At 40.3% G+C, this 14,482-nt stretch overlaps 1 protein-coding gene across 1 annotated transcript in view; it reads right to left on the reverse strand.

Annotated features, from left to right (window-relative positions):
* LOC134677537 (zinc finger protein ZFP2-like) overlaps positions 1-14,482 on the reverse strand; it is a 32,166-nt gene that overhangs the window by 17,044 nt on the left and 640 nt on the right. The window contains exons 2-6 of the mRNA XM_063536004.1: positions 13,711-13,845; positions 11,619-11,741; positions 11,015-11,197; positions 1,443-1,574; positions 659-787 (exon numbers count right to left, since the gene is read on the reverse strand). Coding sequence (XP_063392074.1) covers positions 659-787; positions 1,443-1,574; positions 11,015-11,197; positions 11,619-11,741; positions 13,711-13,845 — 702 coding nt within the window. The remainder of the gene's footprint in view (positions 1-658; positions 788-1,442; positions 1,575-11,014; positions 11,198-11,618; positions 11,742-13,710; positions 13,846-14,482) is intronic.

Here is a 14,482-nt window from a genome sequence, read left to right on the forward strand (position 1 = left end):
TTTGGAGGCGTGGTTGGCGAGCGTGGCCTCGGTCTAGAACCCCTTGCAGCATTCCTCGCATGTGTCCCACACTGCCGTGCTACAAGCCCCGCGCTGTAATACTGTGTTGTATAGTGTCGTACCTCGTCCTGGTGTTTGGAGGTGTGGTTGGCGAGCGTGGCCTCGGTGTAGAACCCCTTGCAGCATTCCTCGCATGTGTCCCACACTGCCGTGCTACAAGCCCCGCGCTGTAATACTGTGTTGTATAGTGTCGTACCTCGTCGTGGTGTTTGGCGTCGTGGTTGGCGAGCGTGGCCTCGCTGTAGAACCCCTTGCAGCATTCCTCGCATGTGTCCCACACTGCCGTGCTACAAGCCCCGCGCTGTAATACTGTGTTGTATAGTGTCGTACCTCGTCGTGGTGTTTGTCGTCGTGGTTGGCGAGCGTGGCCTCGCTGTAGAACCCCTTGCAGCATTCCTCGCATGTGTCCCACACTGCCGTGCTACAAGCCCCGCGCTGTAATACTGTGTTGTATAGTGTCGTACCTCGTCGTGGTGTTTGGCGTCGTGGTTGGCGAGCGTGGCCTCGCTGTAGAACCCCTTGCAGCATTCCTCGCATGTGTCCCACACTGCCGTGCTACAAGCCCCGCGCTGTAATACTGTGTTGTATAGTGTCGTACCTCGTCGTGGTGTTTGGCGTCGTGGTTAGCGAGCGTCGCCTCGGTGTAGAACCCCTTGAAGCATTTCTCGCATTTGAACTGCGAGTTCATGTAGTTGTCCTTCTCTTTCCGCGACGCCATATCTTCGATCTGACAATAAATACAATGATGATGTATTTTTGTGTAATTAAATATGTGTACAAACTGCGAGAGCTTAAAGTTTTATATGTCAGAGCTTAAGTGTTGTATGTTTCAGATTCAATAAAAGAATATACAGGCTGATTCAGGAGACGTGAGCATGACTAACACTGGGCATCTCGTAAATTATAAGCAACTGTTTCGTATCAGTATTAGTGAGGTTAACGTTAATTTTCTAGTCGTGTTGAAAAAAAAAAGGTATTTATTTACGACATGCATGGTCACCCTACAATTAGAATACTAAACTACCGATATTCTGTGTCAAATTGAATGTCATCACGGTCTGGTTACTTTTGAAAACTCGCATCTCACTCAAGTTTGACAGTTTATTTTCTTCGTAATCAAAATGCTGTCATGACGGTTAAAGAAGTTTTATGTTTATTAAGTAAAGTGACCAAGATTGTAGAGAATTAAATTTGCCTTCACCAAAAAGTTAAAAAATAGGAAAAAGTGTGTGGTTTTTTCACCTAAATACGAAAGTGATCGATCAATTATCAGTTACTGAGTGTGCAGGATTAGTCCTGCTCGTCTCATGAATCACCCTGTAGTATGTAGTATAGTTTAGTGCAGTGGTTAGTGGTTGTGTATTGTGGCGTAGTGCACCCACCTGTTGCTCCCTGGACAGTATGACCACATCGAAGTTGTATTCCTTCTCGAAAGCGGGGAAGTCTTCATCCCGTATCTTCTCCGTCTTTTTCCGTTCTCTGCTCTTCACTTTCTCAGACTTTGTTTTTTTCGTCTGTGGATACAAAATCCTATTTTAATTCTTGATTTTATATGTATTCTAGATACCTACTAAAACTGGTAAGATTGCCGCAATTTTTCCAACAAGTAAGTAAATACCACCAATAAATAAACTTAGTAGGGTATTTCGCCAGTAACTGGCCACCGGCCAATAACTGGCCACCCTAAACTAAAAATGAATTCTATTCACCTATAAACAAATTTCATTTTAAATGAAAACATTTATTTTTATGTTTTCATTAATTTTAGTATAAAGTTTCAATAACTGGCCAGCCTTCAATAACTAGCCATCTTCATTGAATTATGTTTATAGGAGAATATAATTTATTTTTAGTTTAGGGTGGCCAGTTACTAACAGGTGGCCAGTTACTAGCGAATTACCCTATTGCACCATTAAATAAAATGAAGTGTGACGTTTTCAACCACATAGTCGGTTGTCGATAAGGTTGGTTTCAAATTGAAGCTAAATGGAAATAGCGTCTTACTGGCGACCGACAATAAGTACCATATTGTTTGAGAATGGTACAAATGTAAATTAGATGGCACCAGGCGGTTTTATTACTAAGGGATATCTTTCAGACAACCTTGTGTAGCAGATGAATGAGAACTCAAAACAGCTTCGAGCAACACGGAAGGGAGGCGGCATTCGCACTATTTCCCCTCTGCCGAGGTACAAGATTAGCGCGTCAAAATAATCTAGCGCGGGTAATAAAACTAGTTGCACTTGGATTTTTCACTAGACCGAGTCCAGACGCGCGCGTGAACACTGCTGCACAAAAATGCCTGTTTGCTCGGTTTTTTGTTATAAAAAGAGGTCGGGGACATCAAATTTACAAAAAGAAAGTGTTACGTTTCACATGTAATTTTTTTTTTACATATCATACGTTAAATTACATTTAAATACAATTACTATATTTTAGTCTCAAGTAATTGTTGGATTTATCGATTTTGCTCGCTCAGTACAAATTGCGGATCGGTCGAGCGACAAATCCGACTTCTCATCTCTCAGAATACAATGACATACTTCAACGAAAATGTGTTAGTGTGCGTGTTGTGACACTAGTCACTCGTCCGTACATAAAAAGAGATCGAGGTTTGCAAGATTTGTCTTTGACGTGTGTCATTTTCTATGTATTTGTGTCGTCATTACAGATTGGATTTTGTACGTAAGTGTGTGAGAAATGCGACTGTGTGCACCTTTCCCCCCGCGAAAAATGGCAGAAAGATTTGTACGGCGAGATATCGCTTGGGCCCCTCCCTTCCGACGTGTCGGAAGCCGGTGTTGCTCGAAGCAAAACAGTAATCACTCATCAAATTGTTAAGCCTTAGGGGTCATCCATTAATTACGTCACACGAATTTCTAAGTTTTTTTACCCCTCCCCCCCTCCTTGTCACACTTGGTCACATTTGGCAAATCCCTCCCCTCCCCTAGTGTGACGTCACATTTTTTCTACGAAATCGCCAAATCGAATTAAGTAAGTACCTAAGTATTATTAATATTTTATCAAAATATTTTTGACGGTATAAATATTAGTAATTTTATAACCCAAAACTGCTTAGGAAAGAAAATTAAACGAATAAAAACGATTATCGTTTTTAAAACTTGTTATTTAAACGTACAGCGAATAAAATAATTTAAATACATTTTCGGTTACTGATGAAGTTAAAGTGACGTCACAAAGTTTGTGTCTGCCCCCTCCCCCATGTCACAGTATGTCACATTTTCTTGACCCCCTCCCTCCCCCTAAACGTGTGATGTAATTAATGGATGACCCCTTATTAGATGACAAGTTACTAGAGGTATATTTGCAAGAAGTATTTCAAACAGAGTTTTGTACAGTTGTAGTGCATATACTGTGTAGCTTTCAAATAGAGCTCGACGGGTAATCCTATTGTCTATTGTTAAGTAAAACCGCACGTGCTACTTACCTGCGAAAAAGCGTCTTAATTATTCTATTTGGCACCTGAGCGCGGGCTAGTCCAACGCTCAAAAAAACATTGTAGGTGCGCTCTCCGATAACGCGCCTTTGTTACGCATCTCGATGACACATTTTAGACTGGTTCTGTAGTGTTCGACTCGCCGGCACTCAGTAACCGAAGTACGTATTTTTTATGCAGGTGATTGTGGCACGTGGCACGAGCGGTTTTACTTAACAATAGACAATAGGATTAGCCGTCGAGCTCTATTTGAAAGCTACACACTATAATTATATTAATTATGCTCCATCGTATTTTCACGGAAACGTACGAACGTGTCCTGCTATTTCAGTCAGTCTCGATACGAACCGAACGAATACGAACGTTTCCGAGAAAATACGATGGAAAACAATTATGCACCACATCTACCTGTGTCTGACCATGGGGCTTTAAATCCAGGGCTTGATTTTACTTGCTAAACTGAGCTACTTTTACTATGGGACCGACCCTAAAATCGGGAAAAATCTTTTGGCTTTTCCATAGAAAACGTCGACATCTGATCAGCCAAAATGTATGAAAAAGTAAAAATTTTTTTCGGGATTTCGAGCTTGGTGCCATAATAAAAGTAGCTCAGTTTAGCGAGTATAATCGAGCCCTGGATTTAAAGCCCCATCAGGTCAGACACACCCTGTATTCAGTGGCCAGATAAAACCATACACCTGCGAAAGAAGTAGCGTAGAAGTAGCTGCATGCTGCAACCCAGCATTGTAGGTTATGCAGATGACAGTACGGTTGTTGAGAGATATTTGGCTAGTGCAAGGGTCAGCAGGGAGGATATACGTTCACAGAGAGAGGCCATGGTTGAGCGAATGAACTTGACCCTTAGTCTCGTTTCCCAGTGGGGTGATGACAATCTGGTCACGTTCAATGCCTCCAAAACGCAGGCGTGTCTATTTTCCGCTAAACGGAGTCCATTCGACCTGACTCCTTCTTTCCGGGGTGCATCTGTACCTATTACCGACAGCCTGGAACTCCTCGGCATGGAGCTGAGTTCAGTCCTCGGCTTCGGCAGCTTCATTGAGTCTAAAGCACAAACTGCGGCCAGAAAGCTGGGCGTCCTAAATAAGGTGAGGCGATACTTCACACCTGGACAGCTTCTAACACTTTACAAAGCTCAAGTCCGGTCGTGTATGGAGTATTGCAGCCACCTGTGGGATGGCTCAGCTAAATACCAACTCGCCGCTTTGGACTCAGTGGAGCGCAGAGCCAGGAGGATGATTGGCGACAAGAAGCTAACGGCTAAGCTTCAGACTTTGGCCCATCGGCGGAAAGTCGCCAGCCTGTCGGTATTCTACAGGTTGCACTTCGGGGAGTGTGCCCAAGAGCTACACGAGCTCATTCCACCGTCCCCATTCTACCATCGGACTTTGTAACGGTGCGTGTAACGAAGCGTTACACTATCGACCTTCATACTATTTCTGGCACCATACAAATTCTAAATTCCCTTTTGAAATTCAAATCCTATTCCAAATTCCATTCAATGATTTTGATTTTCAGTTCGATCACATACTTTGATCGATAAACATCATTTTATCTAACGGACTGTACTTCCCAAGTTTCTAAACACGACCGTTTAAGTGTGATTTTTATTAGTAAACGTAATAATTCATAAGTGCGTGCAGTTCAGTATAGTGCTCTTTTTGTGGCCCTGCACACCTTCCAGATATATATCTACATCATCACCAAGGCACATATTGTAAGTTATTTGATTTCTAACCTTCTGAATTACGAAAGTGTTTTTATATATACCTATCTGTTAACACGTAACCTGTATTGTTACAGGTGCCTTTTTATATAATTAATAAATACCCATCATCGCCCTGGTTCCCGACTTTGATTACCTTCCATCATCCTGGTGAGGCTCCCATCTGCCCCCTCACACTGGCGCCACCAACGTGATCGAATCCAGAACACCCCTACGACGAACCTACCCACCCACCCTACGACGCAGAGCAGCCCTTCTCTTCGTGCCTCCTCCGCTACGCTCGTGCTCCTACACCACGCCGACGCCTACTACTTTTGACGACATTTTTTTTTTATCAATTTTATATATCTTGTAATAGTTAGCATAAGATCTTTTCAAAATTCTAAAAGGTTATAGTCGACCCAACTCAAATTTTCGCAATATCTCTCGGCCTAACATCATTTTATTTAATTTTCTATTTTACAACCAACCTTTTATCTAATCCACAACCGTTTAACTAAAATTCCCCCCTTAAATAACCAATTACATATACATCTATCATCATTCATCATCTTATACCAATTTATCTATATCTATTTTCTAATCCCTATTATGCCAGCGTCCTACGCTTTTTGTCGCGCCACGTAACAAAACTCTTAACATAGTGATTACACAAAACATCTATCACATACAATTACACAATCCAAGATTTCCACTGAAATCTCACAAATTGGTTTCAATCCTAAGTGTTTTTAAAACTCCTTGGAGTCACTGAAGTGCGAACCAATCCTGACTTACGGCAGTACTGTTGGAGATAATCCGATAGCTTATCCTTCACCCGATTAAATAAATATACACAACTAAGCCTAATATCACAATAAACTTCTCCTTTCGATTCAATAAAAAATAAAATTTAATAACTACATATTTTATTTATAATGATAACATCAATTATTCTCTTCGTGATAGGTATCCACTTTAATAAACAATGAATCCAGCACTATTAAATAAACCTGAACTCATCTATGAGCTCAAACTCAGGAACATTCAGTTCCCAGCCACCGCGCAGGCTGATGATTTAAGACAGCTCCTCACTCCAAATTTATTCGCGGACCCGTGTTCGAATCTCTCCAGCCCATATGATCTTGAACAGGATATCACCGAAATTAGCAGATGCCTCACAATAGTTTCTTCTCAGCTACAGCTTGCGACCACCAACCAAGCGAAGCACGATAGAATAGCGGTTTTCTTATTTCATTTATATAACAGAATAGAACGTCTCCATATTACCACTGAATTATCTCCAGAAATTATTGACAACTATTCGAAAACATGCGAATTTTTGTCAAAATGTCAAACAAAATTTAACATGTCACAACCGTCAACAACAACGTCAACTTACGCGTCAGCAACCTCTTTGATAGATGATTCCACAAATTTAGACCTACTTGCTCGAAAATTAACCAACCTCTCTGAAGCAAAACCAAACCCTTAGGACGAACCCACCTCATTGAACATCACATAGATACCGGTGACCATCCACCAATCAAACAGCGATGCTATAGGCTTTCTCCAGAGAAACAAAAAGCTTTATGCAAAGAAGTTGATGAAATGCTAAAGCTTAATGTTATCGAACCCTGTGAAAGCCCATGGCTAAACCCTGTCATAATAACTCCTAAAAAAGATGGAACGTGGCGTTTTTGCATCGACAGCCGTAAACTAAATTCGATTACGCGCAAAGATGCCTACAAACTCCCACTCATTTCTGACATTTTAGATAATCTAAAAAATGCTAAATATCTATCATCGATAGACATAGCAAAAGCATTTTGGGAAATACCCCTACGCCCTTCTGATAGACCTAAAACTAGTTTCCATGTACCCTCAAAAGGCATGTACATGTTTCGCGTAATGCCTTTTGGATTGACTAATGCCCCTGCTACCCAACAACGCTTTATGGATGCGTTATTCCCTTCTGAAAACCTTGATAACTCAGTATTTACCTACTTAGATGATATTATCATCATAAGTAATACTTTCGATGAACACATCACTTTACTTAATAAAGTTTACCAAAGGCTAGTACAAGCCAACATTACTATAAACTTCCCCAAGTGTTCATTTTTCAAAAAAGAACTTAAATATCTTGGTTACATAGTTAATGAACACGGCTTTCAAACAGATCCTGACAAGGTTAAGGCAATACTTAACATCCCACCTCCCACAACTCCTCGAGAAGTTAAAAAGTTCCTAGGTACAGCAAGTTGGTATAGACGCTTTATCCCCGATTTCAGCACAAAGGTTGCACCACTAACTAAACTTACCTCCACTTCCAAAAAAGCACCACCATTTAAATGGACATCACTAGAAGACAATGCCTTCAAATCCATTAAAGAAGCTCTAGTCTCTACCCCTGTTCTTGCTTGCCCAGACTTCTCAAAACCCTTCGCAGTCCACTGTGATGCATCCAGCTTCGGCATCGGTGCCATGCTGACCCAAGAATTTGATGGCGTTGAGAAACCCATTGCTTATATGAGCAAATCCCTAACTGGTCCCCAAAGAAATTACTCAATTACAGAAAGAGAACTCTTAAGTGTCTTACTAGCCCTAGAACATTGGCGTTGCTATCTTGACAACGGCTTAAAGTTCACAATCTACACAGACCATTCCGCATTACAATGGTTTCTCCATCTAGATAATCCAACCGGACGTCTAGCCCGCTGGAGTATTCGTCTATCTACATTTAACTTCGAAATTAAACATAAACGTGGTAAAGATCATCTAATCCCTGACGCTTTATCACGCTTACCTTCAGTAGACGTTATTAACTACAATAGTTCTAATACCAATGACGACTGGTATAATAATATCTACGCTAAATGCAGTTCTAACCCCAACACCACTCCAGATTACATAATACATAATAATAAATTATACCGATACTCAAAAACCCCTTCGTTACTCCAATCTGAGTATAATTGGAAAGAAGTTATCCCACTAGAGTACAGAATACCCATTATCACAGAAAATCATTCCACCCCAACTTGCGCTCATTTCGGAACATTTAAAACATACAATAAAGTTAAATTGAAATATTTTTGGCCAGGAATGTACAAAGATATTTCAAATTTTATTGCCAAATGCGAGACTTGCTTAGCTTGCAAACACCAAACCCAACTAAAACTTGGCCTAATGGGTAAACCTAAGCAATGCTCTCGACCCTTTCAATGCATTTCAATAGATTTGATCGGCCCCTTGCCTACTACACTAAAACACAACAGATTCATCTTTGTCGTTACTTGCTGTTTTTCAAAATACTGCCTCCTCTTTGCGATTAAACGTGCTACGTCATCAGTAATCGTTCATATTCTAGAAAACCTAGTTTTCCTAGTGTACGGAATCCCACAGACCATAATTCTTGACCATGGTCCCCAATTCGTTAGTCAAGAGACAACGGATTTATTCCACTCCTATCAGATCCCAAAAATACACTATTGCGCAATTAAATGCGCCCAACCAAATCCCGTGGAGAGATATAATAAAGTTGTTACCACAGCAATATCCTCATTCATACAGGATGACCACAGGAATTGGGATACCAACCTACATAAGATACAATTTGCTATTAATACTTCCGTAAATGAAACAACAAATTATACTCCTTCTTTCCTTGTATTTGGTCGCGAATTAGTCACATGTGGATCAGCATATGATAAATCTGATCTCACAGATGATATTATATTCGCGCCCAGAGACGAATACGCTGATAATCTTGGTCTTCTCCAGCCTGTCTTCTCCGAAGTACAAGCCCGTCTTTGGAGAGCGCACCAAACCAATTCTTCATCGTATAATAAACATCACCAACATTTCGAATTCAACGAAAATGACATCGTCTGGAAACGAAATTACGCAATTAGTAATTCTCCTAAACACTATTCTGCTAAACTTGCACCCAAGTTTATTAAATGTTCTATCCTAAAAAAAATATCACCCTTAGTATATGTCCTACAAGACATGTCCGGCAAAATGCTCGGACGATGGCATATTAGAGACCTTAAACCTCTCCCCAAAATTCTAAAATAAATAATATACTGTTTTTCCTTAATTAGATTCTTATTTGGCTCAAACTTAGCTACTTTTCTCCTAAGCTCCTAACTTGTAAAATATTGTATATAATGTTATACATTTATAATTATATCTCATCCCCATTATACATTTCGGACTCATTACATTTCGTACATACCTACTTAGTACGAATTTATACGTTCATTTATACTATTTAATTTATATAACGTTATATTACGTTCATATAACGTTATTCAAAGCTAACTCTACCAGAGTTAGAACAATACTTATTTATATATTTCTTCCCTTGACATAACGTTCATATTTACGTACTTAGGTACATACGTACCGTACAGTACATTTATTAATTCCATTAAGGAATTATCTTATGATATTTTGTAGTAATCCTACATTCCATACGGCATTATTTTGTTGAATAAATTTCAACAATCGTACTCTTTGTAGGTACACATTATTGTAGATATTATATTTAGATTCATTAATATTCAGCGGGTGGTTACTGATTAATAAGCCTTAATACCAATGGAGAGCGATTTAATGAGTACGTCCTCTACTTAAAGGAGTACTCTATTGAAACTTATTTTGGTTAAACAATTAACCAAAATTTTATAAGATGATGTATGAATGACCTTTGGTATGCATGTTTAAATCGCCTCTCTTGTATGATAAACATTGTATATAACATCCCCACCTTCTAAATTTATCACTCATACCCATATTCATTACATTATATTTACATTACGGAAAAATCCTTTAGCCATAAGCCCCAGGATTTTCCCTTCCAGGGCGACCCCGGTAGTGTAACGGTGCGTGTAACGAAGCGTTACACTATCGACCTTCATACTATTTCTGGCACCATACAAATTCTAAATTCCCTTTTGAAATTCAAATCCTATTCCAAATTCCATTCAATGATTTTGATTTTCAGTTCGATCACATACTTTGATCGATAAACATCATTTTATCTAACGGACTGTACTTCCCAAGTTTCTAAACACGACCGTTTAAGTGTGATTTTTATTAGTAAACGTAATAATTCATAAGTGCGTGCAGTTCAGTATAGTGCTCTTTTTGTGGCCCTGCACACCTTCCAGATATATATCTACATCATCACCAAGGCACATATTGTAAGTTATTTGATTTCTAACCTTCTGAATTACGAAAGTGTTTTTATATATACCTATCTGTTAACACGTAACCTGTATTGTTACAGGTGCCTTTTTATATAATTAATAAATACCCATCATCGCCCTGGTTCCCGACTTTGATTACCTTCCATCATCCTGGTGAGGCTCCCATCTGCCCCCTCACAGACTTTTAGACGCACGGCCGGTTTCCATCCTTACTTGGTAGATATTCCGCCAATTCGCACTAAGCGCTTTGCTTCTACTTTCCTTATGCGCACTGCCAAGGAATGGAATTCCTTGCCGGCGTCTATATTTCCGTGCTCTTATAACCCGGCAACCTTCAAATCAAGAGTGAACAGGCACCTTCTGGGCGAGCTCGCTCCATCGTAGGCCACGTCTACGCCTCGGCTAGTCTGTGGCCATGAGTAAACCCATGCATAATAAAAAAAAAAAAGCGTTATGATAGCCCTTCCAATCCATCGAACACCACTCCCCTTCGACTTTCTTACTATTTTCCTCCGTCTCACTCTAACTATCGACGACCAGAGAGAGACGACTAACCTTCGATTTCCTCATAACCTTTTTCCTCTTCTCCTTATGTGGGGTAGGCCTCTCCTGCAGCTCGCTCAGCGCGACGTCGTCGTTGGACTCGTACTCGCAGGGCAGCTCGTCCTTTACCACGATGTCCTCTTTGGGGGAGGGGAGGGAGGGCAGCGGGGAGGGGGAGAGGAGGGGGATCTCCTCCTGTAACCATTGGGTGGTTAACGTTTTATTAAAGTTTTCTTTTATTAAAGTTTTAAAGTAATCCGCATTGGGCTAGCGTGGGGACTATAGCCCAAACCCTCTCGTGCTTGAGAGGAGGCCTGTGCCCTGTGCCCAGCAGTGGGACGTATATAGGCTAAATTATTTATTTTTTATTTTATTTCTTTTTATTTTTGAAACTATTGAAGTATTTAACTGAATTGTATCTTTCTTAATTCAAAATAATGTTACCAGAGCACCTATGTTACCTTTTTTTTCTACTGTTAACTAAAATAAATAAAATAGGAAGCAAACAACCAGACTAATCGCCTAATGGGAAGCGATTACTGTTGCCCATGGACCTCGGGTTGTACAATTCAAAGGCAGAGTGTGGAAAGTCACCATTAAAACACAAATCACTTACTTTTATAAGATCGTCGTTGTCATCATGTTGGAAGAGTACAGGTTCAGGACAGACAGAGATGGAGAGAGGCAGATTGAGGCCCTCAGCTATACGGTCCACTGTACGAATGTAGTCTGTCGTTATCTGAAAAATAAATAAGTTTTTGGCAAAAATTTCATTTTTGGTACAGGCTTTTATCGCTGACTGTACTTTTCTTACGACAGACAGCTAATACTCATCGAGACAATTCTAAAAACCCCTAACACAATTAGGTTACGTTGTTTCATCACAGAGTTCCTATGGCCACCTCCTGTCTCCATCATCAGATCAGCTCGATGGTACCATAATATTGCATTGTCATCCGATTTATACATGCATGCAAAATTTCAGCTCAATCGGAAACCGGGAAGTGGATCAAATTTAACTTGCAAGATTTGCTTACACACAGACAGACAGACAACGGTCAGGTGAAAGTAAATAAAAGCTTGTAAAAAAGATTATACGACATTAGACACAAAGGGAGTATTACTGCAATGTTTGGCCGCCAGAGCGCAGCACCAACGCCTTTCGTAAACCATAGAGTAGGGGTCATCCATTAATTACGTCACACGTTTAGGGGGAGGGAGGGGGTCAAGAAAATGTGACATATTGTGACATGGGGAAGGGGGGAGACACAAACTTTGTGACGTCACTTTAACTTCATCAGTAACCGAAAATTTATTTAAATTATTTAGTTCGCTGTACATTTAAATAACAAGTTTTTAAAACGAAAATATTTTTTAATCGTTTAATTTTCCTTCCTAAGCAGTTTTGGGTTATAAAATTACTAATATTTATATCGTCAAAAATATTTTGATAAAATATTAATAATGCTTAGGTACTTACTTAATTAGATTTGGCGATTTCGTAGAAAAAATGTGACGTCACACTAGGGGGGGAGGGGTTTGCCAAATGTGACCAAGTGTGACAAGGGGGGGGGAGGGGTCAAAAAACCTAGAAATTGGTGTGACGTAATTAATGGATGACCCCGTAAGTTATACATACTGTGCCTTAAACTGTTTTTACAAGCTTTTATTTAACTTGCAATGTACCTATACTGGGTCAAGCAGATTTTGTCAGTAGAAAAAGGCGGCAAATTTGAAAAATGTAGGCGCGATAGGATATCATAGATAATTTGAATTTCGCGCTTTTTTCTACTGACAAGATTTGCTTGACCATCTATAGTATGTATGTAGTTAACTAGGTTTGTAGCCTAGCTAGATTAGGGTGCGATTTAATTTTAAATTTGCAAGTGCACTACAAACTGAAATGGATTGGGAGCCCCTGGAATAGAAAAAAATCATAGAGGTACAATAATATAGAGATGACACGGGGGAGGGGCCAAACGACCGAACGAGATGCACTTATGGAAATTTCAGTAGGAGTAGCAGAGAAAGCGGTATTATTGCTTGTCCTTGTCACAGCCTCACTTTTTGTTTGTTCCCCACCAAAAATTTAGTATGGTTTATGGTGGGCAACAAATAACCCAACCGAATTACGTAGATTGTTTTTGGTACCTTGTCAGGAATATTAAAACGTGTTTTTAATATTGTCGCTTTGCGTATGTTTTGTCCCTCACGGAGGCACGCGTATAGCTCATCTATGTAATACTATTGTAGGCGCCAAAGGATCGTTCCGATGAGGCCATAAATCTTTAGGCGGGCCCCGCCCCTTTTACTACCTGCTTGTAGGGATGCGTGTCGCAACCTTCGCAGATTATCGATGGTGGTATTTATAATAATAATTGGTTATGTTAGTTTTGAACTCATTGTATGCAAATAAACCATAAAAAGTAGGTACCATGAAAAGAAATAACATAATAAATATCTATGCATAAAAACTTAAACAATAAACTTCGGTATCACTGTTATCTTGTCAACTTACCAGACTGTTCTAAAATATTAATGAAGCCATCGGTATACTATAAAAAATGTAGATGTTTCATCGAGCAAGCGTAATCATCGATAAGCATCAATATCGACTTTAGCCGCATCCTTGTTGACAGCTGGGTTTATTACCCTATCGGAACGATCGTTTGGCGTCTATTATAGGTCTATGAAAAAAATAGAGTAACCGTATGTTGTAGCATGAGGATCCTCTTGAGTGCTCGGTGCGCGCGGCGCGAGCGGGCGCGGAGGGCGCTCGCGCGGCGCAGCAGCGCGCGGCACGGCACGCACAGGTGCTGCGGGTAGCCGTCCCATGCCGACAGCTGCAAAAACATTAAAACTAGAGGTGCACCGTATATCCGGTTACTATCCGGTATCCGGCCTATCCGGCCATTATTTGACTATCCGGCCGGATACCGGATAGTGACCTACTATCTGGCCGGATACCGGATAGTGACATTGCTTGATTTCGGAGTAAACAAATTGGAATTATGAAACAGACACGGTCATAATTGTACTTGTTTATTATTTTAAAACAATTTAACCATTTCACTGACTTGCACGCGCACTCATTACGAACCTAAAAATGATTCCTAGCGAATGTTTACTAGGAAACAGGTCAAACCTGCAGAATGCGCACCTGAAAAACGGAAATGTAGGTATAGTTCCGCTGGCCGGATATTCGGCGGCCGGATACCGGATATTCGGCCGATGGTCAGGCCGAATATCCGGTTTCCGGTATCCGGCCAAACAACTATCCGTTGCATCTCTAATTAAAACACATATAGTCTATATCATTCAGACCTTACAAGCAAAATAAATTTAAAGACCCAGCTCATTGAAACAGATGAATGGATGAACATGTCTTAGAACTACTGCTAGAAATCTAGCTTTCAAATAAGACATTGATAAAACTGTTTCTACTGTGGTTAGCTCTTTGTAAGTTAGCTCCTTCCTGAT

The sequence above is a fragment of the Cydia fagiglandana genome, chromosome 26 (genome assembly GCF_963556715.1).
Source record: "Cydia fagiglandana chromosome 26, ilCydFagi1.1, whole genome shotgun sequence".
Classification (NCBI taxonomy): Eukaryota; Metazoa; Arthropoda; class Insecta; order Lepidoptera; family Tortricidae; genus Cydia; species Cydia fagiglandana.